The sequence below is a fragment of the Oryzias latipes genome, chromosome 19 (assembly GCF_002234675.1).
Source record: "Oryzias latipes chromosome 19, ASM223467v1".
NCBI lineage: Eukaryota > Metazoa > Chordata > Actinopteri > Beloniformes > Adrianichthyidae > Oryzias > Oryzias latipes.
The window spans coordinates 10,555,491-10,579,879 of NC_019877.2; the positions used below are offsets into that span (position 1 = coordinate 10,555,491).

The window sequence follows — 24,389 nt, forward strand, 5'->3', positions numbered from 1 at the left end:
TTGACTCTTTTCTCCAGAACAAACTGTCTAAATATGTTATATTGTTTTTTTTTTTTTATTAGCTTTGGGCTACTAACTTACCGGTCCAAGCAGCTGCTTAAAGTCACGCATCAAGACATGCGGATGTGTTTAACAGAAACTTACTTAAGTATCAGAAAATAAACAAAACACAAATAATCGAAGTTAGCGTGTGCATTCTTTTTTCTGTCTGCGGCCCAGTACCAAATGGCCTTCGGACCGGTACCGGTCCACAGCTCGGGGATTGGGGACCACTGTTTTACACCACAAATCCATTTCAAACGGAATTTTATCATCTGCTCCCGATTTGCAACGATCTGAATAAAGAAACGCTCAGAAATTCTACTTTAAGTTTAACTTTCTTTATACATGTCCGCCATCAGCAGAAAAATCCCACAAGAACACTCAAAAGCACAATTTTCCTCAGAGTGGGTCTTTAACATCTTCTGAGACATTTGTTTGAAGTAAAGACAATAACATTGGTACCTCCAATCATCAAAGGTGGTTCCAGGTGAAGCCAGGGCCAGACGTTTGCGCAGCTCATCCCTTTCCCGAGTCACATGTCTCAGCTGGAACAGCAGCGTTTCCACCTTCTCATTCGTCTGCTGGTCATCTATGGCAGGTGGAGGAGAGGAAGCTTGACCAGGAGTACCTGTGTGAGTCAGCAGGTCACTGATGGCTTTGTGCCATTCCCAAAGTGCAAACCAACTTTTGCAAATTCAGATGCATTCATCATCCCTCATTAGATTTCAAATCTAGAGTTGTCGGGGTGAACGATAAAACCTTCATACACACCGGGCATTTGACGCACATTTAGCCCATGGTGTTCACACTGGACAAGGAGGGAGGGGCTTCTTCTTTTTCTACTGTTTACCATTGCATGTCTGCCACAAACACTTGGAAAAAGCCAAATGCGAAATGTCAAAGTGGTGCAAATACGGCAATTCTGGCACCAAACGGAAATGCTTTGGTTCGTTGATAGCTCCTTGCAACAGCAGATATGGATTAGCATCATGTCAGGAGAGTGGCCTTTATTTATCTTTATTTGAAAAACAAAAGCAGACGACATCAGGCTCATCACCAGATAAGCCAAATCCATTCATCCTTACCAAATCTAAGTCCTTGGGTTGGTTAACTTACAACTTGTGTTCAATAGTCACACATTTTGTACGTAGAGTCCAAAAGGTGCCAAAGAAACTTGCGTATGGACACGTGAGAGTTTAGAACGTGGAAGCTCGAAACGCACGTTTAGACTGACTTTATATTGGAAGTGGGCTCTTGAACACCTGTTGCATGAACGTAGCTTTAGGAGAAACTGAGAGGAATTCGGCGTGAACGTCTTCTAGGTCAAGTCTTGAGAGCAAGTTTAACCTGGAGGAGGATCCCTGCACTGCCAGGACTCGCTGGAGAGATCAGGGCTGGAAAAGTCTCTAAATGGCATCAGAAGTGCGACTTTAAGGAAGTTCATGCCTTAACCCAAGTCTCAGGTAAGGAAGAAGTTTTAAAAGAACAACAACTGTAGACTACTTCCACAAAAAAATGTTAATCTATTTTTTATTTTATTTTTTTAAGTGTCCCACATGCCGGCTGAAATTTATAGGAATGAAAGCAACAACATCCAAACACAACATAACTGCTGAAAAGCCTGGGAATTCTTACAATAATGATCGTCCTAAAGCCAAAGTAGATCAAAAGTTTGGACTCAGCTTAGCTGTTGTAGAATTATTTTAAAGTGGGAATTGAAGTTTTCTTTGCTGCTCCACATGTGTAACGACCAGGGGCCTCATTTATAAAACTTTGCGTAGGATTTGCGTCAGAAGTGGCGTACGGGTGAAATATAGGACGTGCGTACGCACAGAAATATTCAGATTTATAAAACCGTGCGCACACACATCCTACGCATCTTTCCCTTAATAAATCACAACCAATTCTAAATGCAGCGCAGCTTTTGCGGCTTCATGACACACCCATAGTTGCCCATAAATAGTCCGTGAAACGCCCACAAATTAATATTCATGGCTTGCGAAATCATGGCAAACACAGAGAGGAAATCAAAAAAAACGGAACTTCACTCAATGTGAAGTAGAAGTTATCGTTGACGAGGTGGAAAAGAGGAGAAAATGTTGTTTGGAGGGCACAGTTTGGGCATTACTAATGCAAAAAAGGCACGTGAGTGGCAAACGTTGGCAGACGCCGTAAATCATGCTGTAGCCTCACAACCTCGGACCGTGGCCGAAATAAAAAAGAAATGGTCGGACATCAAAGTCGAGGCGAAAAGACGTCTAGCGCTCCATCGCCAGAGTGTCTCTGCCACCGGAGCGCCAGATGCACCGGGTGACACGCGTGGTTCCTCCGAGTGTTCTTCTGTAAAGCCGGGCCCAAAAGCCCGCAGAGGTCGAAGAGGACGGCTCGAGGAAGTCGGAACCGGCTCATAAGCCACTTGTCCTCGTTTGCCAGCAAGTCATCTTGCTGTCTAAAGATGCGTTCTCTCCGAATTCTTCCATTTGCCACATCTTCTAAGAGCGCAAGATCAGCCATTGTGCGTCATTACGCATAGTGATGGGGCATTTTATTTCCATCCATTCAATTGCATCTGACAAGCTACAGATGTCGGCAATAATCGACGTGGAAATGGGAAATTGTTCAGCGCAAATGTAATTTCTTGTTGCTTTCTGAATGGTTGAGACATATGCCATACATTGTTTTATCAAAAATAAAACAAACTAAAGGCATATGCATGAATACCATACTTCCATAGCTTATGAAGAAATGTTTTACTATGAAAACAACTTTCCCCAGTGGACAATTAGTGCGTCTGTCCGTCCGTCCGCACGCCCGCACCTATATCTGCTCCGCCAGACGGACACACTGACGAGAATCAGTTTTGTACATTATTTCGTTCTGTTAACTATTATTTATGAGGATGAATTGCACAACATGCCAATATTGCAGAACATATTTCACTTTTCTTTCTGCAAATAAGTGTTCATTTGAATTTCTGTTGTAATTTTCGTCTGATTTTTTTGTTTGTTTCACTGCTGATCGATCAAACGGGTCTTCGTGTAGCTGTTAATTGTAAGACTTGCTTTGTGAAGTCTTCATGTTATTTATGAGAGGCAGTATTGTCATTTTCACTTTCACGTGTTTCTTCCATCTGCAGACGGTGTCGCCGTTTCTCATTTCACCCGTTTTTGTGCGTACGCCTGGGTCAGAGCTTGCGTGAAGGACCGCACATTTTCCCGTCAAGTTTGTTTTTTATAAATCTCAATTATTGCGTAGAGAGTGGCGTACGCCTTCTTTTGTGCGTACGCAACGTTTATAAATGAGGCCCCAGGCCTCCATAAATCACCCGTCCCAACATCCAGAGGGAACTTTTCTCACTTAACAAACCAAACAAAATTCCATACACTCAGTAAACTCAGATGTTTGTTTACAGTCCTGATGCTCCAAACACATATTCAAGAGCTTGGTGGCCAACAGCCCTAAAATTACACGCTTTTAAGTTAAACATTTCCCATTCTGGTCGTAGAGTCTCCCTGTTCTGCACGTTTTACTGGTTTCAAGTCTGAGCTCTTCACCCAGCTCGGCAGAAGTCTGATAATAAAAGTCAACTGAACGAGGCGAGTTGAAGCAGTGAAACAAGTAAAGCACGCACGGCCGGAAACACAGCTTCAAGTGTTTCCTTTTGTTTTTTCTTTGTTTACGCTTTATTCTTTTTTTTCTCCAGAGTAAAAAAGCAGGTAAACTTTGTCCCTTATTTTCCAGAAAGTGTCAAAACTCTTTAATATACCACCAACCAAATAAACCTGGAAAGTCAGTGTTTGCCGCAACAAAGCACATTTGAATAACCGCCCATCTACCTCAGAGATATGCTAAATCATCTAGAAACCTGTAGGTGTGTGGTCACAAAGGTGTCAGCACTTGGAAAAACGTATCCTCTCACGTCAGTGTGGTCACTTCACATCCTTTAAGCATCAACTTGTTTTTATTTTTTTTTTAGGAAAAGCTCCTTTTACATGAATGTAGTGAGGGTTGGACTCACCTAAGCTGCTGAGAGAGCTGCTGCTCTCCGAGTCTGAAGGCATGGTGGACAAGACGCTGTAAGTGGACCCTATGAGGGGGACAAAAACATACACACACACAAAAAAAAAAAAAAGAAAGTCAGCAGTGGGAATGTTTGATCATGTCAGCATTATAGTCGGATGCTTGTCGCCCACATTGTGTGGCACATCAAAGCTCTGCAGCTCCAGTTACATTCAGGATCGTTTTGTTAGAAAGAAAGAAAGAAAGAAAGAAAAAAGAAAAACACCAGTTGGAGGAATAATGATGTGGGACTTTCCCAAAGTGTGATGACCAGCCTGTGGGCTGGCAACAGAGAAGCTAATCATTACTTAGGCGGAGAGTCTGAATGCAGACTAGCCAAGGCCTCAAAGGCTAAAACCTCAGATTGTTCCTTTTCTTTTTTTAACAGTCGACTCTTTGAAAGCCCGTCGTTCTTATAGACTTATACAATTAAGGATAAAGAGATGGAGCTTAAAAATAAAAGTAGAGTTTTAAATATTAAGTTGGTGATTTGTTTCAACAGAAAAAAATATTTTAAGTTTGGGTTTGTTTTGTTCCATCAATCTATTGGAGAAAAAAAAGGAAGTGCTTTTCTATCTCTGCTCCAAAACTTTGCCTCCAAACATTAGACAAGAATCTTCTATCATTTAAAGCCCAACATGAGATCCTGCTCTGCCTTCACCTTCAAGTGTTTTTTTCTTTTATTGTATTCCCGTATTTATTATTTTTTTTTTAAAAGTGTTATTATCTTAAGCTTTTAATGAACAACACTGATAAATGCTTGATTTGAGTTACAGTGCTTTATTAATAAAGGTGGTGGTGATGATGATGATTGTATGGTAGCCCCACAGAAAATACATGCTTTGTTATTTTAAACCCAACTGTTTTTAAAAATCGATAAACTGTCAAATTTAAAAAAATCTTCAAAAATAAATTAAAAAATTAAATAAATAAAAAGAGAGGTTTTAAAGCTCTCTGAGCTCTTTCTTGGATGCAGATGCAGCAGCTTACAGTCAAATCGGCATCTTCCGTCACTGATGTAAAGTAGCAGAGACTTGGTGCGGGCAGGAGCATGACAAATGTGTCTATTTACCCACGTCACAGCACTCTGAATCAATTCTTCTCTGGCTGAGTTACCACTAGCTAAAGAGGCCAGAGCAGTTGAGAGGATGTGGCTCGCCCCTCCTTTTCCCAGCAAAGGACTAATAGAAGAGAGAAGAAAGAGAAAGAGAAAGAGACTTATGTGCCTCAGGAGTTTGTGGCATCCCATGGATCAAGCTCTCTTTGTTCTTGCTTAAGTTTCCCATGACTCCGAGCACAGAGTGCATCAATGGACGAGGTGCACTGAGTCACAGCTCACTTACTATCCAACACTGTAAAGGTCATGTGACCTGGACCTCACTGTCCTCGCTCAAGTGTCTCACTTGGGTTTAGTACTGAAGCACGTTCACAGCCTCTTGGGGTTCTCCGTATGTTCATGTTCCGATGGGGATTTACAAAACTGTGATATGACAATATCATTTGACCATAAGGCCTAAGAGGCGTCCTTGCCTGTAGAAAAAATGAAAAAGCTACACTCAATTGCAGAAAAGAAGGAACGCTGAGGTCACACGCTTTTGGCCAATTAAGATCCTGATGGTAATCACAAGTACAGATCTAGGGCCTTATTTATTAGCATTTAATTCTTCACAAAAATCTGGTGATCTGTTACAAAAGCTTTTAAATGCAGAGTAAACTTTCACTGTCCTGGTTCCCCTTAAACCTATACAAGCCCAGAGGGACAGAAACTTGTCTGTGCATCAGCGGTCTTCCATATTGGTCCTTGAGAACTGGTTTGTTTTCAAAACATCCATGACCTTTGCTGCTCATCACCTGGATCAGATGTTTTCAGACCAAAAAAAATAAATAAAATACAACTAATCCAGGTGATCAGCATTCAGAGGAGCAGGTAAAGCTAGAAAACAAGTTCTGGGTTGAAGACCACTGCTCTATATGAAGAACATCCAGGTTGTTTTATAATTCTTAAAAAGAAAAAGTTTGACCCTTTTGTATTTGGGAAGCATTTTGAAGCAGAAACCTGGAATGGTTACTAACTAGGTCATGCAGAAAAACATAAATAGAGGGTGATGGCTCTTTCATTTGATTAAAGCTGAAAGGTTTTTTTAATGTTATAAAGTCGCACAAGTTGCTGCATTGTGTCGTTTATTAATAAATATTCAATACCATGATAATGCACTTAAGCCCTTTTTAAAAACAAGAGATCCACAATAGCGATCAATTAATTTAAGTGTCAAGTCATGCAGACAGTTTTTTAAAAGTATTTATTCAATCTTAATTCAAACATACCCATGAACATAAGGATTTTCTGCCATTTAAAAACAAGTTAAATACAAAGTAGACGCAGTGGCGGCCCGTGCATTACACACCTGAGCCTTCAGTAGTGCTACGTCTGAATCCCTCAACCGTTCATGAACCGTTTTACGATGCTTGTATAGCCACAATAAATGCCTCTAAATAAACTGAACAAACAAAACAGTAAAATAAATTCGTTATGGAACTACAGCCAGCAAAAAACACTGAAAAAACCCCACATACATTTGGAATATTAATTATTATATTTATCATTTCACTCATCAAAAAAATGGGATTATTTGAAGACAAAATCCATCTTCCTCCGTTTGCTTCCACAAAAACAGTTTGATCACCCGGTCATGTAGATTATCGCGCTTCAGTTCTATTGCCATCACGGTCAGTGACGAGTGCCGAGTATGTGTCCTGTTGTGTTTCTGCGTAGGTTTTAATTCGCTTACAGCCGAAAATGTCCGCTCGACAGACGCAGCGGACACAGGGATGGTGAGTGCCAAACACACCAATCTGTACACCTGCTTCATGCTCACGTTTAGATTTTTCTGATGAAGGAAGTCAAGGAGATGAGTGGGAGATTTTCCTGCAAATCCTCCATGGCGTATATTAGTCAGCTCTGTTTTTAACCAAGATGGATCAAAAAGTGCTCCATGGGTCTGTGTCAAACTAGACAAGGCTGCATGCAACTTCCTGAAACTTCTGTCCAATCAAAAGGTCTGAATACTGTGATGTTGCCTAAGCCTGCTAGAAGGCCCTGCTGACACCAACTCAAAATCTGATTGGTTGAAAGACATAAATAGCAGATATTGATTTTGCATTACAAGACCTTCAGAACTCATTTTGAAGGCCTCTTTAGCTGTGAACCTGCATGGTAACAAAGGACAGCTCAAATGTGATTGGTTAAATGTGAAAATATGTAGTTCTGGAAGCAGCATAACCAACATAAACACAAAAGAGAATAGACAGACCATTTGGAATGATTTAATGAGTTTGCATGGACAAAATATAATTAACACATGATTCAAAAAATTTTCAGGCCTTTAGAGAAGGTCTTGAAGGCCAAACAGACCATCCCTGAGTAGAGGTCAGTTATGTTAAACCATTATGACGCATTGCTCATGCATTCATCCCAGCAACTGAAAGACACATTTAGCTACTCAGCTCTAAATTAAACTGGTAAAGCTATCAATTTGTAAAAAGCCAAGTACTAAAATGATTATGAATGCATTTATGAATGATTGATTAAACTATAGCGGCAGTTTACTAACATAGTTCCAGCTGAGCAAATAAAACAGAACATATTATGAATCCCTAATCGGTGCCTAGGAAGGCTTGAGGTGTCATCAACTAAAATGTCCCGAACGCTTTAATTTTAGGTATTATTACATGATAATGATTAGGTTTCATATCCAACCATGTGACAGAAGCAACAAATTGGTCAGTTTTACAATTTAATATTAATTTATGAAAAAGAAACCGTCACTACTAGGTAGCAAATACATTGAATTCTTAAGACTTCTGCATGATTAGAAATACACATTTAAACTAATGGGGGAAAAACTCCTAATGGTTTTGTTGCTTTTAGTAGTAGTAGTAAATAATGAGGCGAGCTTCTCCTCACAAGCTTTAAGGTTTTGCTAAGGGAATATACACCTTCATCCATCATTATCACATTACAGAGACTTTTGATGATAAATACCAGAGCATGTGTTTATAGCAGACACTTATGCAGAGCAACTCTTCCAAAAAGTATAAAGAACTGGAGTTACTTCAGGTTAAGAAAATATCCTCCCAGAGAAAACCCTAACTCAACTCCTTTGCATATTCCAACAGGGAGTCGTGCACTTTGCCATGCAACCACAACTACACCCAACCACATCCAAGCATCCTGACGCTCACCGAGGCCTATTGATGAAAAACCTTGGAACCCAAGAGCATGAAAATAAAAGCCTGCAAAATTTAGGTTAGCAGCTTGTTGGGTTATAAATATTTACCAGCCATGTCCATAATTAACACTGTGGCTCACTGAAAAATAAATAAATAAATCCATAGCGGCAGGATGTAAATTAAGCAACCAGGCGTGGAAATTCTGCATCTTCCTGAAAACACAGAGATGCTGAGCAAGTGGTACCGACCATTGTATGTTACACTGCTGAACACAAAGGGGGGTGGGGGGTGTAAATCAAAACCAATTTAGCTTACAAAGACTTTACCGTTAGATTTATTAGAAGCACTTAAAAAAAAACAAAGGACGGTGGGAGCTTTCCAATAATTCAAAGAAAAAATAATATTTATGGCTTTAGAGGGAAAAACAACTAAACAAATGTAGGAATAGGGCTGTTAAAAAGCAGTAGTTTAAACCCCAAAAGATCTACCATCCGTCAATTAAGTTGATTCTCCCCCCAAATATGATGAGTTTGATGCAAAAACAAAAGTTTTGAATTTAATTAGACCACTACTAGGTATGTGATTGATAGAAGTTTAAAACATTACCAAAACGTAGTAGTAAATGAGTTATTTCACTCTATGCATGCATTTAGGTGCACAAAATACTGATTTTCTTTATTTTACAAATAAAAAAAAAAGATTAAGGTTTTGATTAAACATCCTCACATATATTGTTCTTTAAATAGAGTAGTGATGTGTGTGTGTGTGTATATATATCTATCTATCTATTCGGTTGACTGTCAGGCAGGCATTGATTGCAGTCCAACACAGATCAGACAACAGTGAGTCTATATCGATTGTTTAAATCTTTAGACCCATTAATGCGTTCAACGTGCAGCCGCAGCCGGATGGTGCTTTTAGGGCCATGACAAATGAAACGAGAGCGGGTCACGTGACTTTCCATATTCAAAATAACTTGCCCAAAGGAAAGTCATGCCCTTCATCGTGCCACAATAAAATCCAATAAATGAATAAAAGAGTTTTGAGAAACTAACACATTGAAGTTTTGACTTCTCACCAGATGTGTGATCCACCGGTCCGAGACCACCATCCAGCAGAGCGGGGTGCAGGTGAGGGTGAGTGGTCTCCACCGCCGAGCAAAACTCTGCGAAATGGTCTCTGTCTTTGCTCATCAGGATCTTTAAAAGTAGGGAGACTTTGTCACAGTTGGAGGAGCAGTTGTGCCCCAACTCGTAACAGTCGGCCTGACTGAGAGTCCCGCTCTGGGTTAAAACTTCCACAAGCCGTTCGACATCTGTTAAAGTCTCCGCCAAGTCCTGGTAGCGTTTCTCCAACAACACTTTATGCTGGGGTTCCATCTCCTCCTCCTCCGCCTCCTCCTCTTCCTCCACTGTGGGTTTAAGCGAAGCAGATCCAGCGGGCTCTCTTAAGCTAGCTTCGCTTCACGACTACTGCTAGTGGGACTCTCGGAAACGGTCCCGCTCGACCCATTTGGGACAGTTTGCAACTTGTAGAGAAGGGTACCCAAGAAGAAGCCATATTTGTTGCTCAAGTTGACTGCACGAAGATGACAACACATTTTCCCAGCCGCCACTTCGTCCCTCGCGACAGGAAAAAAAAAGAAAAAACAAAAATCTCTGCTTTTTCTTAGCTCAACAAAAAGACTTTCCTTCCTTAAGTTGTAAACTTAGTCAAAAGTCTTGAGAAGCTTTGTTAGTGAAACTGCAAAGTCCACCATGTTGACGGAGAGAGTAGCTGAAGCTGTGTGCCAGTCATGTTTCCGTACGATGGACATTTAAGGTAAAAGTGGGCGGGGCTTCCAATTTAAGCGCACCTGGCTCCGAGCCGCTATAATTAAATGTTAGGTGATGTTTTCAAGGACGTTTGAGTATTAAAATTAGATTAAAAGTCGCTCAAAATAATTACAAATATTTATAAATCTTGAAGATTTAAGTTTTTAGTTAATTCAGTTTATTCAGTTTTAAACATCGCACTAAAAAAGCTATATTGATGGTAAATGTTTGTTGTTTAATTTATTTCTGTTATATTAATTGATGTATTTACTTGATCTTCAGCAGGATTAACTCTAACAGAAATAAAATGTAATCTACTAAATATATATATTTTTAAATACAGTATCTGTGACCCTGAGCATGTAATTGAACAAAAATAAAAATTAATTACTACTTTTGAAATTACATTCTGATATCACTAAAATCATCTGATAATATTTTAATTTTGTGGTAAGCTTTCTTCATTAATCACAAATACCTTCTGCTGGTATCTATATTATATAAAAATAGTTATTTATTCATATTTTTAATTCACACATGTGAACAAATACAATTTACTTAAACTATGCATTCATGTCTTTTTTTCCTAAAGCTTCCTCCTCTGAATAAATCAAGTACATCAAAATTTGTATTTATTCTGCACTTTGATATAATCTGATTATACATTATGAGAGAAATCTAGCCTTTTTTTTATGGAGTGATTTATTTTAAGACCCTTTTTCTTATAAATCTTCAGATCAGATTGACCGTTTCTCAGGATTGTTCCCTGACCCACTGTCCAAGCTTGATCATACTCCATCATATGGTAGACGAGGCAAACATTCCAAATGAGAAAAATCTTTAGCAGCTTTAAAATAAAAGTTACTAAAGCTGCTATGATTAGTAAAAGCTATTTACTAGCTGACAGTATTCAGCTTACCGAAGAATCTACAGTATATGCCATTTACATGGATTATGATTACCGTTGGTGCTCGAAAGACCATAGCAGGGCTGGCTTTAGAGCTTAGCATGGCACACAGTGTGCCTATACGCTCCCCCCTTTAAGTTCAAAACAGATTTAACAATATAAATGGTTATGCAACAGCTCCACTGATTTCTTCTCCCTGTGGGGAAAAGTCATTTGGGAGTCAGTGCTTACAAAGAAACCCAGCTGCAGAGGTCAGGAATCTTTTTTCCCCCCACTATAAATTCTTTAAGCTGCCGTACTCCTGCCCTACCTTCTTATGTGGGCAAATGTGACACAGAAATGGATATGCTTGAGGATCTCAGCTCCACAGTGATTTCTGCTGCTATCTCTCATTATGTGCCATTCATTTAATCCTCTGGTTTTGCTTATATGAAGTTTAAAGCAGGATTATTTCCCCAGGCAACCAAATGTCACCTATTTGCACGGCTCCTATTGGACAACTAGAAAAAAAAAATCTACTGCAAGATAACATTTACTGACAAGTGGGCAGAAAAGGGGGTCCCCATCAATAAATCAACTGATTTTTTAAAGCACTTTGTCTAGAAATCCACAGAACGAAAGGTTTTGCCTGGGTTCCTTTTGACCTAAATATCTAAATGCATCAGTGCAGTTGTGGCTTGAGAGGGAACACAAAAATATCAATATTAAATATTTATTCATCTTTGTCATGAGGCTCATGTACTTTGAGCACATTTGAATAATGGTGAAGTTGGAGGCGACTTTTTCACTCAGCAGTGAACTCTAAACTTAAATGCACTTTGAGGTAAGTAGAATCGAAAAGGATCCTTTAGTATTTCCATTACTATTAATATTTTTGCGAAAAAGCTTATGTATTCTGTGCTGGAAAGTCTACCTGAACATTGTTTCACCTCCTCTGAAGGACCAAAGGGATCTTTTATTTTTGCAGCCTCTTCATCTCAATAGATGCAGCATTGCTCTAAACCAAAATGATGCAAAACAGTCCAGTTTTACAAGGCAAATAATCCGCCTACGTCGACCCAAAGCGACAAAGCTTGACTCTGTTTTTCATGCAAAAACACGACAAAGTCCAGGACAAACTCAAACACAACAAAGTGACTTTTATTGAAGGTAAAAGTAGAATTTAAACTTAGTTTAAAGTGGATGTCAAATTGCAGCACAGTCAGTACAGACTGACGTTTGATGTGAACCAAGAGCCCTCTACTGGCAGAACAGCAGACCAGCAAAGGACAGAACAGACAGCAACATCATATGAACAAAAATAGTTATGATAGAAATTTCAAAACCACTACAGATTGTTTTTTGCAAGAAAAGAAAAAAAGTATAAAATATGCAGCTGCATCTGCTGTTTTGAGGCATCATAATGAACTGTGTTTAGACTTTGGCTTCTCTGCACTGAGCAAAAGGCAAAACGTAGTATTGGCATTAATGCATAGAATTACAAGTGCAAATAAATGTGCATTTATTAACGTTTTAATTGAAAGAAAAAAAGGGGGTTTTAAATGTCTGATTGACCTGAAATATAATTATAGTGCGCCTTAACAGAATGGGCCTTAGATTGGCCCTTTCCTTCCCCTTGGAGAAGTTGAGGTAAGTGACCCCATGACCCTGTGATTGTACACAGGATGCAGGATTTGAAGATGGATGGATGAAAACATAGACAAATGCAGTGACTTTAACTATATCTGTAATATAGGAATAAAAGTTCCATACATTTTTAAACAAAATTTCTGTTTTTTCAAATAAAGTTTTCTTTATTAGCAACGGAAACTAATCTAAATCAAGGATTTAAAGTTATAACATTACCTTGAATTTTTTGTAACCTCTCAACTACTAAAGTACGATGTAGTTAGAACAGTAATATGGTAATTTTTGAAATAATAAAATGTTTAGGCACATACAGGATTACTTGACAAGCATTAAATGCATCTTTTAATATATCTCATTTTCAATGATTAGGTGCCACTAAAATTAGTTGCATGCTTCATATGTTGTGTTAAACCCTCCTAGTTTTACTTTTTTTGTGTGTGTCTGGACATATACAATGTCCTGACGACAACAGTTGCAGCTCCGGTCTAGTCACTACTACCGCACAGCTTCAGCAGCAGATTCTTGTAATCTCCAGATGTGTCACCCTGAGAAAAAAAAAAAAAAAAAACACCACAATTATATGTATATAAATAAAAATGTTGATATCTGTATAAGCAGACACATAAAAATATCTTGGAAAAGGTTCATAATATTTATCAATCAATTCAAAAAGTGAAACAAGTATAAATGTTTATTAACTAGTGGAATTGCGTTCTTATCTCTCCTATCAGTTAATTACCTGTAAAGGTTTCCTAATGTTCAAATGGTGTTTTAGTCTGGGTTAGTAGGTTACACAATCAAATGGAATCTACGGACCCGCAACCCATAAAAGTGTCTTTGCTACACAAGCTGGTTGTTCAGAGAGTGCTGTATTCAAGCACAGTTAAGTGGAAGGAAAAAAAAGTGTAGTAAAATAGTTGAACCAAAAACATGGATACCTGCAGGATTGTCGAACAAAATCCATTCAAGAATTTAGTGGAGCAGCCAGAGGAGTGATGCCTCAAGAGCCAACACACGCATGAAAACTAGACATGAATGTTGTATTTGTAAGTGTCAAAGACAAAGATGCCAAGGAGAAAGGGAAGTGGACTGTTGCTCATTGGTCCCCAAGTCATTTTTTTAATGATCAGTGATGATGCATCACCTGCTGCTGTTGGTCAATCGTGTTCTCTAATGTCCCCAGTCAACTCTAGAACACATCCTACCCTCCTCTGCTAACATGCTGTGCGGAGATGCAGTTTTTATTTTCCAGCCCCAACTCTGCCAGAAGTACTAAAAATTGGTTCAGTTTCAGTTTTCTATTTCAAACACAAATGGAAACTCAACACAATGGTTTAAAAGTCAAGACAATACAGTGTGCTTGAAAAAGGAGTGGGTTAAAGAGAACTCTTGTCTGATCACACCCCTTTTTACAGAACTTGATGATGTGCGTATTTCTATTTACAGATATGTACAAAAAATTTCCCATTACAATTCTGTATAGCAACTGTGCAAAAGTGACATTTTTTGTTTAATCAATCGTTTCTGGCCCTATACTATATTTATTAGTTACTTCTTGTAGGTTTTTTTGAATAGATGTAAACCTTTGCTTTGTTTTAAACCTTCATCCAATCCATAAATCCACAGCACAATTAGATACACACATTTTCTTTTTTGTTGTGCGAATGCACTGCTTTTTGAAATTCAGTTGTTTTCTTAGATTGTAACTCCCGTCTCTGTCTTTGAACATTTGCTAAAAGTTTATTGAAAGTGAGTTGTATCTGGCTTATTACATGATGAGAGCCGTCTTCAGTTTCACTAGATCCCATAGTTTCAATAAACCTGACTTTAAAAATAGAGTATTTGTATGTGTCCCATAATCCACTCCATGAACAGCTTTTTCTGTAAGATATATAAACACTGTAGGTTTGTTTTATAACCATTTCCCCCCAACTTTTACACTGTACTGTAAATATGGTAGTATTATGGATGAATATAATAGTAAGTGTGCTTTGTGAGTGAGAGTATGTCGCGGTTTTCCCAACACTGCTATGCTTTTTGTAAGTTTAGCTCTGACGTGCTTTACCTGTGGTTTCCAGCTTATTTTGTCGTCTATAATTACTCCAAGGAACTTGATTTCAGTCACTCTTTCCAGAACATGGTTATCAACAGCAACTTTTATTTCTAAATCTGCAGGAATGTGGCGATTTCCGAAAATCATGAATTTAGTTTTGGTAACACTGAGTGAAGGTTTATTTCTATTGAACCATTGTTTTAGTTTCCCTAATTTTGTATTTACTATTTTTACAGTTTCCCTGAGGTTCTCCCCTGTACAGACTATAATTGTGTCGTCTGCATATAGAAAGTGTATTTGATACATGTCATTAATGTACAAGATGAACAGTGTGGGACCTAATACTGATATTTATTTATATTTTTTGTATCGCTGCTCCACTTCCACAGTTCTGTTTTTTAAGAATTGTTTGTATAAACTGTTCTTTTTTTTTGCATGCGTTTCTCAGTCCAGTTGTCATCCATGGGTTTTGTTATGTTGTTTTCCATTACAGGATTTTGTAAGTGGGCAGTTTTTTTTCCTATATGGATGTAAACTCCTGTATAAATATTTCATAAGGTGCGTTGACATCATTGCTTTCATCCAGAGTTTTCCAGGTTTGTGCTTGTAGTTCTGATTTAAATCCGTTTATTCACTCCTCTGTTAGTTTCCTTCTATAAACTATTTTCTTTTTCTGTTTTATTTCTCTGCAAACGCATTCTTAGTTTGAAAATACTGGGAGGTGGTCGCTGATGTCTGTCATTAGTAGTCCGCTTTTTATTCTGTTTTCTAGGCAGTTGGTGAAAATATTATCTATCAAGGTTGCACTGTTTGTGGTTATTCTGCTGGGTTTGTTAAATAATGGGAAACTGTACATTGTATGCCTGAAATCTTCTGTTTTGGTGGGATTGTTTGGGTTCAACAAATCTATGTTAAAATCGCCATAAAGAAATATTACCTTTTTGGAAATATTAGCAAACATGTTTTCAATGGCACTTGTGAAGGTTTCCATGTCTGATGCAGGGGCTCTATACACGCAGCTGACTATGATGTTTCCCTGTTTCTCCATACCGGTACTAATCCCTACGTATATATATTCCATGACATCATCAATACAGCCAGACATTGTTTCAGCAACTTTGTGTTTAAGACTGTTGTGTATGTAAAGAGCCACCCCGCCTTGCTTATTTCTCCTGTTCACATAGTGAAAGTCATAGCTCTCAAGCTGGAAGTGTAAGCCCTTTTCTGCCTTTAACCAGGTTTCTTATCTTGCAATTATTTTGAAAGGTATTCTTCAATGGTTTGGTGATTCGCGTATAAGCTTCTGCTGTTCAAATGTATGATTGAGAGTTAGTGATTAGGATTTGTGTTTCTATTGGATTCTTCTACTGTGTAATAACTGCAGTGGTTATTCACAAAGTCAAAGAAATAGGTATCTGGGTCAATGTCTACGTCCATGATTGTGTATAGTTTTTTTTCTTGTTAGAGAGGTCTGTACATTTTCTATCAAAATTGATCCAGTTCTTCCATTTCTCTGATTGCGATGACTTGCCTGCTCAGGTGGGCCATTTAGTCTGATTAAAAATTTTGCAGTTTGTTGTCCACGTCGATTGTATTTTTTTTCTTTTCTGAGAAACTGTGCTTTCCCCAAGATGTCAGTATTTTTCTTGGTTAGATGTTCATTCATGTAAACATTTGTTCCTTTCAGTTTTCTTCCTTGCTTTAGGAGAGCAATTTTAATTCTTTCTATTTGAAAATCAATGAGTGACTTTGCTTAAATGGTCAGCAAACGTGCCTGACTGAACCCAACAGAAAATATTTCATCTGCTGTAAAGAAAAAGATGAGCAATTCCAGATCCAACAATCCAGATGACCTGAAGGTCGCTAAGAAAAGAACCTGGGCTTGCACTACACCTATGCAGTGCCACAGCCTAATAGCCTCCATGCATTAGATTCATGCAAAAGGAAGCTCAACCAAGTATTCAATGCAAAGAAATGAACATAGTTTTTGAGATTTGTGCTGAAAAATTATATATATTTTTATTAATTTAGGGTAGGATAATGATTTTCAGATGCAGAAGATTTTAGGTTTTCATCATCTTAAGAGGATTATCATCAAAACTGCAAGAAATAAAAGCTTATGCTAATGTGGAAGTTTTATTTCTGAAAATAAAACTCAAAACTTTTTTTTTAGAATTTCCAATTTGTTTGCTCCATTTCGTATCTGCATATGAACAAAACGACTTACAGAGATGTCGGTGTACAGCGACTTTCCGTATGCCTTCAGGTATTCCTGCCGGATGTCTAGCATGTCCACCTCAGAGCGGGATACCATCACGCGGATCAGGGTTCTGTCCTTGGTCCCTGCGCCCTACAAATACAATCGAACCCATTCATGATGCCGAGCAGCAAACATTGAAAATTGCCAATCAGGAAAGACGCTTCAGAACATTTCCTTTGTACCTTCATGGCCTTGCGGAGCCTTTCAGCAAAGTAGGCTGGTGTGTTCTTGATGCATTTCACTAAAAGAGTTGAGAAAGGTTCAATCTATAACAATAGATAACTAGAATTCAATAAAGCTAAATCGAGCTTTGGTACCAAGACAATTGCCTCTTTGTGGGATCAATAAAGTTTTATTCTATTCTCTTTGGGGAAAAAGATGGGCAAAAAATGGAGAAAAATCATTTAAAGCAGAACTTTTAAAAGCATAAGTTTTACATTCAACAAATTTAAAGTTAACTTTACTCATCGAAATAGTCTGAGCTTTAGAAAGAGTTCTTTGATGACTTACCAACAGCCACCATGCCGTCCTCCAGATTTCCAGATGTTTCTCTGCAGATACTTTTCTCAATTTCCTTCCCACACATCTGCTGGTATTCATGAAAAACTGATGCAGAAAACAAAAACAAAAACCCACAAACCAGGTGTTTACAATCCCTGTTCTTAAATGAGTAAATCAACATATTTAGCAACGGTGTGTAGAAATGACACACCTGCCCGCAGGTGCGGCTTGCTGCGGGCGCACAGGATGGCATTAAACTGGGACTCATCAGTTCCCACTTTATTTTCCCCAGCCGCGTACAGTTTCTGAGACAGAACAAATGGGAGTTTTTAAGCAACAGGCTGAAACATTTCCCTTCTGTTTTTGACATGGACATTTGACACGGGGGCAGATTCAAATGAGTACCTGAGCGTCCTGCTTGGCTAAAGAAATGTCAACGGTCTCGCGTTCGTCGCGGTTTCCCTGAAATGATCAAATAAAAAAATGCAAACATGTCAGAGAAGGATTTAATCAACAATGCATGCTACAAATGATCCAGAAGATTTAGAAGGAATACCTGACAAAGAGAAACCAGGAGTCTACGGAAGTGACCAGAGGTGTCGCTGCTGATGGAGTCCTCCAGGGTCTTTCCATATTCTGCCAAAGTGATGGATGAATTCAAACTAGTTTGCATGATATTTGCATTTGTTTTAGCTGGTTTCTTCCCAAATTTTCTCTGTCAGTACTATTCTACACAAAGCTATAGAACACATGTGTCAAACTCAAGGCCCACGGGCCAAATGTGGCCCGCCATGGCATTTTTTGTGGCCCGCAAGAGCATAAAAGTTTTTAATTTCTTGGAGTAAAAAATAAAAAAATTGTGTATTTATTCATATCTAGGAGGAATCATCCTTGAAATATCGGATTGGGCAACTATACATTAGGAATTAAATACTGTCACTATGATCCAACCTGTCAGAATCAATCATAGAAAGGATTTAAGCTAGAGTAACAAGCAAACATTTGTTTTCTATCCAACTATAATTGTTACTTTAAAAAGTTATAATAAATAAATAATGAGTTGTTTACACATTAAGAAGTAGTTACATTTATTTTTCATTACATTTAGTTACATGAATAAATTATATCTGGCCCTTTGAGGACAGCCGCTATGCTGATGTGGTCCTCGTGAAAATGAGTTTGACACCCCTGTCATATATGATAATACAGGGTTTTCTGACAGAAGTAAGCAATTGAAGACATGTCTTTCAAAATAAAAGCTTCTTTGATTAATTCTTTAAATTAAATTAATTCTTGAATTAATGCTTGTTAAAGAGGCAACTGAAAAGACTTACCAGCTTTGTAGACTTTGTTGATCTCAATAATTTCCGCATTGGAACGTGAGGACAAAATCTCAATCAAACAAGCTTCATCAGTTCCTGCACCCTGAAAATAAAGAAATAAAGGCATTTAAAGGCATTCAAGTCAATTTGTAATGTACATATTTATACTTTGTTTGGCTTTGACTCTGACAAATGTGAGTTAACGCCAATTCATTCCAATTTCCAAACCTTTATAGCTTCTCTGAGTTCAGATGCATCAAACTGAGTGGGAGTCTTAAGCATGGCAACAACCAAGTCCTCAAAGTTTCCAGTGAGCTCAGACTTCAGATCACGGAATAAATCCTAGGAAAAAACAAACAATTCCATGTAAAGTGCAGCACGGAAAAAAAAAATCAAATACAACTGAAACTGTAAAAAACACAAAACAAATCAAGAGTATTGTGCTCACCTTCCCGTAGGTGGTTTTGTAGGCTGCTACCAGCGGAACCCTCTGCTTGTTGGTACGATTTCCCAAAAGTTCAATGATTGCTTTTTCATCAGTTCCTGTTCCGTTTTCAAAATCATAGTGTTTTATTAAAAAAAAGTTGAACTGATTGTCAGAGTAAATTATAACTGTGGTCATATGACAACATTTCACTCACCAAAACCCTTCATCGCCTTTCTGAGTACCTCCACATCCCTCAGTGGGTCAGCGCCTGGAAAATCTTTGATGGAGCCCCTGTATCCTTTCTATTTGAAATTAAACATTTTCTTTTTTCATCTTATTGTTGGATGACCAATTTGAAACAAACTTTAACAAAAAAAAGAAAAGTATCTTACAGGAATGGCTGGTGCCTGAGGGTTGGCTGGAACTCCACCTGGTGAGGGCCCAGGATAACCTGGCATGGGCTTGCCTGGGGGAGGGCCCCCTGGATATCCCTGCTGAGGTCCTCCTGGCTACAGACAAAAGACAGCCGTTAGCACTTGATACAAGGTGGTGAACTTCCTGTGGAATAAATGAGGTAAAGCTGGTGTAGATAAGAAGATTTTCCACAAACAAGATATTTAGTTTGAGGAGGTCCATATGTCTGTATTGAGTCTTTACTTAGCATGTTAAGAGGAATCTATTTACCATGCCAGAGCCACCTGGTGCTGCACCCCAGCCTCCACCTGGAAAGCAAATATTGGTATCTACACCACATGTCTCTCCATTCACAGTGTTTACACATGCTTTAGTTTTTGTGGCCTCACCTGCTGGGGGCATGGAGGGATAGCCTCCAGCACCAGGCTGAGGGAATCCTCCTGCTTGGGGAGGGAAGCCTCCTGATGGCGCAGGGTAGCCGCCTGCTTGGGGTGGGAAGCCCCCTGCTGCTGGAGGGTAACCACCTGCAGCGGGAGGGTATCCTCCTGCCTGCGGGGGGTAACCTCCTGCCGAAGGGTAGCCTCCTGCTGCCGGAGGGTAGCCACCAGCCGCCGGTGGGTAGCCGCCTGCTTGGGGTGGGTAGCCTCCTGCTTGGGGTGGGTAGCCTCCTGCTTGGGGTGGGTAGCCTCCTGCCTGGGGTGGGTAGCCTCCTGCCTGGGGTGGGTAGCCTCCTGCTTGGGGTGGATAGCCGCCTGCTTGAGGTGGGTATCCGCCAGATTGTGGGGGGTAGCCTGGGTAACTCATCTTCAGAGATCTGGAACAAATAACAAAATAAAAGTCTTGATGCAAGTCGTCGCTTGATATCTTAGCAGAGGGAAAGCTGTACATGCACCGAGCAGAGGTAAGAAGAGTAAAATGTGAGCCTGAAGTTAAATACAACTGGTTGGACAGTGTGCCTTGAGAAGACACGGTGACAATATTTATAGTTGTCACGAAAACAGCAGATCTTTTTAATAAAAATATCCCAGTTCATATTTAATTAAATATTTACAGAAGATTTTTTTGACTTTCACTTAACTGTTTAAATGCATGTGTCCAGCCTTTCAATGCAGTTCTCCCACATGGTGATGAATCACCAAGAACTAGTGTCTGAACCCTGAATCGTCCTCTATATATCCCATGTTTCATAACACAATGGATGAGTCTGTGAACAGTTTGTTGTCCCTGCAAGCGATGATAAAGCTGACACATGATGAGGTTTTAAGATGTTTTGGGTTTTTTTCCCTTGCTGTCTGTCAAGGTTATTTCTGAAAACACAAGACAGTAATAACCCTTGTGCTATCCTAGGCACTTTACCATTGAGAGTTGGGTCATCTAGACCCACTAGACAGTGCGCTGAACATTTTTTCTTCAATGATTTGTGATCTTCACTGGTGTCCATGGATTACATGAAATCTTTCCACCTTTATCCACCTTTGTCATGGTAGGGAGAACACGTCAATGTAAGGGTGGGGTCATCTAAGATAGCACATAGATGTAGATGTCTGTAAGATGTAACACCATAGATGTCTGTAAGATATGTCAGCATACAAGTGTCAACAAAGCTGCTGGACTAAATGTGGTCCCCTTTTGGATAGAGTACAGTCCCTGACAAAAGTCTTGTCGCTTATCCATTTTGTAGAAACAAAAGCATATAACCTCACTTTTAATGAATCCATTGGTTTAAGAAATGTCTCATATGAAAGCTAAAACCCTCCCAAATTATGTTCAATACACTAAAATGAAATTGCCTCACTGAAGAAAGATTGATCATTTAATGAACACAGGTCACATTTTGGCAAGACAAAAGTTTTGTCACCTTGTCATATGATGCACCCAATCCTAGATTACAGCCTCACCTGTGATCAATTACTGATCAATCTGTGTCTCAGCGTCAAGTACAAAGAATAAGAAAAAGATTTGAAGAGACTGGAGATGTTTTTGACAAGCCCAGGTCTGGCAGACCCCGCAAGACAACTGCTCAGGAGGACTGTTTGTTGGTTCGAAAATCCAAGGCCAGCCCCTTTTCCACTGCAGCAGAGCTCCACCAGGCCTGGTCACCTCAAGTCCCTGTGTCAACCAGAACAGTTTGTAGAATTCTGTCTCAAAATGGCCTCCATGGTCGAATCAGTGCCCAGAAACCAGTACTAAACAAAAGGCAATTGAAAAAACGTGTGGCATTTGCCAAGGCCTGCAGCCTGCTAAAAGGATGGACGCTGGAAAAGTGGCAGAAGGTGGATTTCTCAGATGAGTCTTCAGTTGAATCACATCACAGCCCAAATGTTGCAGGAGACCAACTGGAGCCCGCATGGACCCAAGATTCACCCAGAAAACAGTTCAGTTTGGTGGCAGAAAAATCACGGTCTGGGATTACATCCAGTATGGGGGTGTGCAAAACATTTTCAGGGTGGAAGGCAATATCAATAGCCTAAAATATCAAGAAGTATTAGCTACCTCTTACATTCCCAACCATAAAAGGGGTCAAATTCTGCAGCAGGATGGTGCTCCATCGCATACTTCCATCTCTACATCAAAGTTCCTCAAGGCGAAGGAGATCAAGGTGCTCCAGGACTGGCCAGCCCAGTCACCAGACATGAACATCATTGAGCATGTCTGGGGTAGAATGAAAGAGGAAGCATGGAAGACCAAACCAAAGAATCTTGATGAACTCTGGGAGGCATGGAAGACTGCTTTCTTTGCTATTCCTGTTGACTTCATCGATAAATTGTATGAATCATTGTCAAACCGCATGGATGCTGTCCTTCAAGCTGATGGACGTCATACAAAATATTAAATATGGATCTCACAGTAGCACTACTTAATTCACTGATGTTATGCAACATATTTTTGTTTTTGAAGTAAATTATTTGTTGAATTTTCACATTACTCTCTGTAGGCGACAAAACTTTTGTCTTGCCAAAATGTGACCTGTGTTCATTAAATGATCAATCTTTCTTCAGTGAAGCAATTTTATTTTAGTATATTGAATATAATTTGGGAGGGTTTTAGCTTTCATATGAGACATTTCTAAAACCAATGGATTCATTAAAAGTGAGGTTATGTGCTTTTGTTTCTACAAAATGGATAAGCAACAAGACTTTTGTCAGGGACTGTACAACAGGTAGGATAACATATTTGCCATTCCCATTTACCAGGAATAAAAAACACTTCCTAAAACATCCCAGTGCCATAAATAATAACTGATAAATCTTTAGATAAAATGCTGCTTCAGCATCTAAATTAGTACAAAAAAAAGAACAAACTGGAGTCATATTTAAATATAAACATAGATACTGGATACTTTGATCACCAATCATTGAAGAAAAAAAATCATATAGTTTCAAATAGCTTTTTTTCTTTAAAAATAACAGAATCTATTATCTGTTAAGAGAAAAAAAATATTTCTGTTTTTAAGAAGACAAAGGGGCTGTAATGTATAAAATTCATTGTATGTATGAATTCTAAATTCTTCGAAAGTGGAAAGGCGTGAATTCTGGGTAATGGACAGAAAACAATAGGAATTCCAGAACTACGCCTGATTTCTCAACTGCTTTTTAACAATGACCAAACCCACAAAAGAGGCATTTAGGTGATGTCGTAAAACTGGCACTTGACAAAAAAAAGTAAGTCGCAAGGCGAACAAGGAGTGGCGATAAACAGCAGTAAAGTAATGAAAAGGTTAATACTACGTCGGTCTAAATATATATTTAGGGAAGGGAATCCCTGCAGCTCAAACCACAGTAGTTATGCAAAAGCATACGTGCACTCGTGGAATCTCGGAAAAGCCTGAAGTTTACGAAGTGCACGCGAAAGCAGCATTTTAGCTTCATTCACAGCGCATCACGGGCCTGTGATTTCCAAACTCCAAAAACTGCTGTAGTTTTGACAAAACTCATTAATAACAACAATAGTGACGATAACTCACGACGTGTGTTTTTTATAACTCGAGTAACCAACGTGAAAATTCACATCGACATTTTTCCTATATTCTAAAGTGGCTAAAACAGTACATAATCATAGCATTTAGCATCAAGTCTGAAGAAGGAAGGAAAGGCTCACAAACTGCAATCATTCAATGATAACACACGTTCATAAACGCGGTATAGAACCGCTGTTGACAGAACAAACCCCGACGACACCGATTTCCGTACTGACCGTCCAAAAACCGCAGTAAACATTCACACTCGAGAGCGGATAGTTGACTCATTCCACCAAAGCAGGGACGAAGAGTCGCCGTTACCTTTAAGGGTCAGACTTGTTTGCTTTTCTTAATATTTTAGCAGGTTCTGCTACCAACTCCACCGAGTGTTGTTCCTGTTAGACCAGAAATATTGAAGAAGAAGAAAACTCAAAACAGGGAACTCACTGGGTGGATGCGAACGTCAGATCCAGGAAGAGCAGACTAGTAGAGGGCGCGCGCAGCCTAGACGTGGGTGGGGCTTTTGTACATTCCGCGTTTCCAACATACAGACCGCGCGGTCTATAAACTGTGTTTTCCCTCTCAACCAACCTTTGCTCTGTTTAGCATGGAGTCAGATGTTCCTCACGGGCTTATCTGCTTCTATCAACACAGCAATAAGACTTTTCTCCTCATGACTCCACATTACAAGGAGACTGCACACTTTTCCATGATGCGTTAAATGACGTGGACAGAGAAGAACACTAAACGTTACAATATAGTAAAACATAATT

At 39.2% G+C, this 24,389-nt stretch overlaps 2 protein-coding genes across 3 annotated transcripts in view; both read right to left on the minus strand.

Moving 5' to 3' along the window:
- Nucleotides 1–10,146, minus strand: part of dlg5 (discs large MAGUK scaffold protein 5) — a 33,877-nt gene extending 23,731 nt beyond the window's left edge. Inside the window, exons 1-3 of one of the 2 annotated variants that reach the window (XM_020712011.2) lie at nt 9,410–10,146; nt 4,061–4,129; nt 505–631 (exon numbers count right to left, since the gene is read on the minus strand). In XM_020712011.2, coding sequence (XP_020567670.1) covers nt 505–631; nt 4,061–4,129; nt 9,410–9,710 — 497 coding nt within the window. In that variant the 5' untranslated portion in view covers nt 9,711–10,146. Of the gene's footprint in view, nt 1–504; nt 671–4,060; nt 4,130–9,409 lie in introns of both variants that reach the window. The other variant, XM_011488225.3, reaches the window with a different exon arrangement.
- Nucleotides 10,147–12,171: 2,025 nt separating this feature from the next.
- On the minus strand, nt 12,172–23,987 carry anxa11 (annexin max4; the record flags this gene model as incomplete). Its single annotated transcript, NM_001104826.1, is given in 15 exon segments — nt 12,172–13,226; nt 16,962–17,084; nt 17,177–17,235; nt 17,505–17,600; nt 17,707–17,800; nt 17,901–17,957; nt 18,052–18,131; nt 18,830–18,920; nt 19,046–19,159; nt 19,266–19,360; nt 19,459–19,546; nt 19,637–19,753; nt 19,929–19,966; nt 20,048–20,472; nt 23,938–23,987. Coding segments are annotated over 14 exon segments (1,527 nt in total). The 3' UTR covers nt 12,172–13,166.
- Between the last annotated feature and the right edge of the window lie 402 nt (nt 23,988–24,389).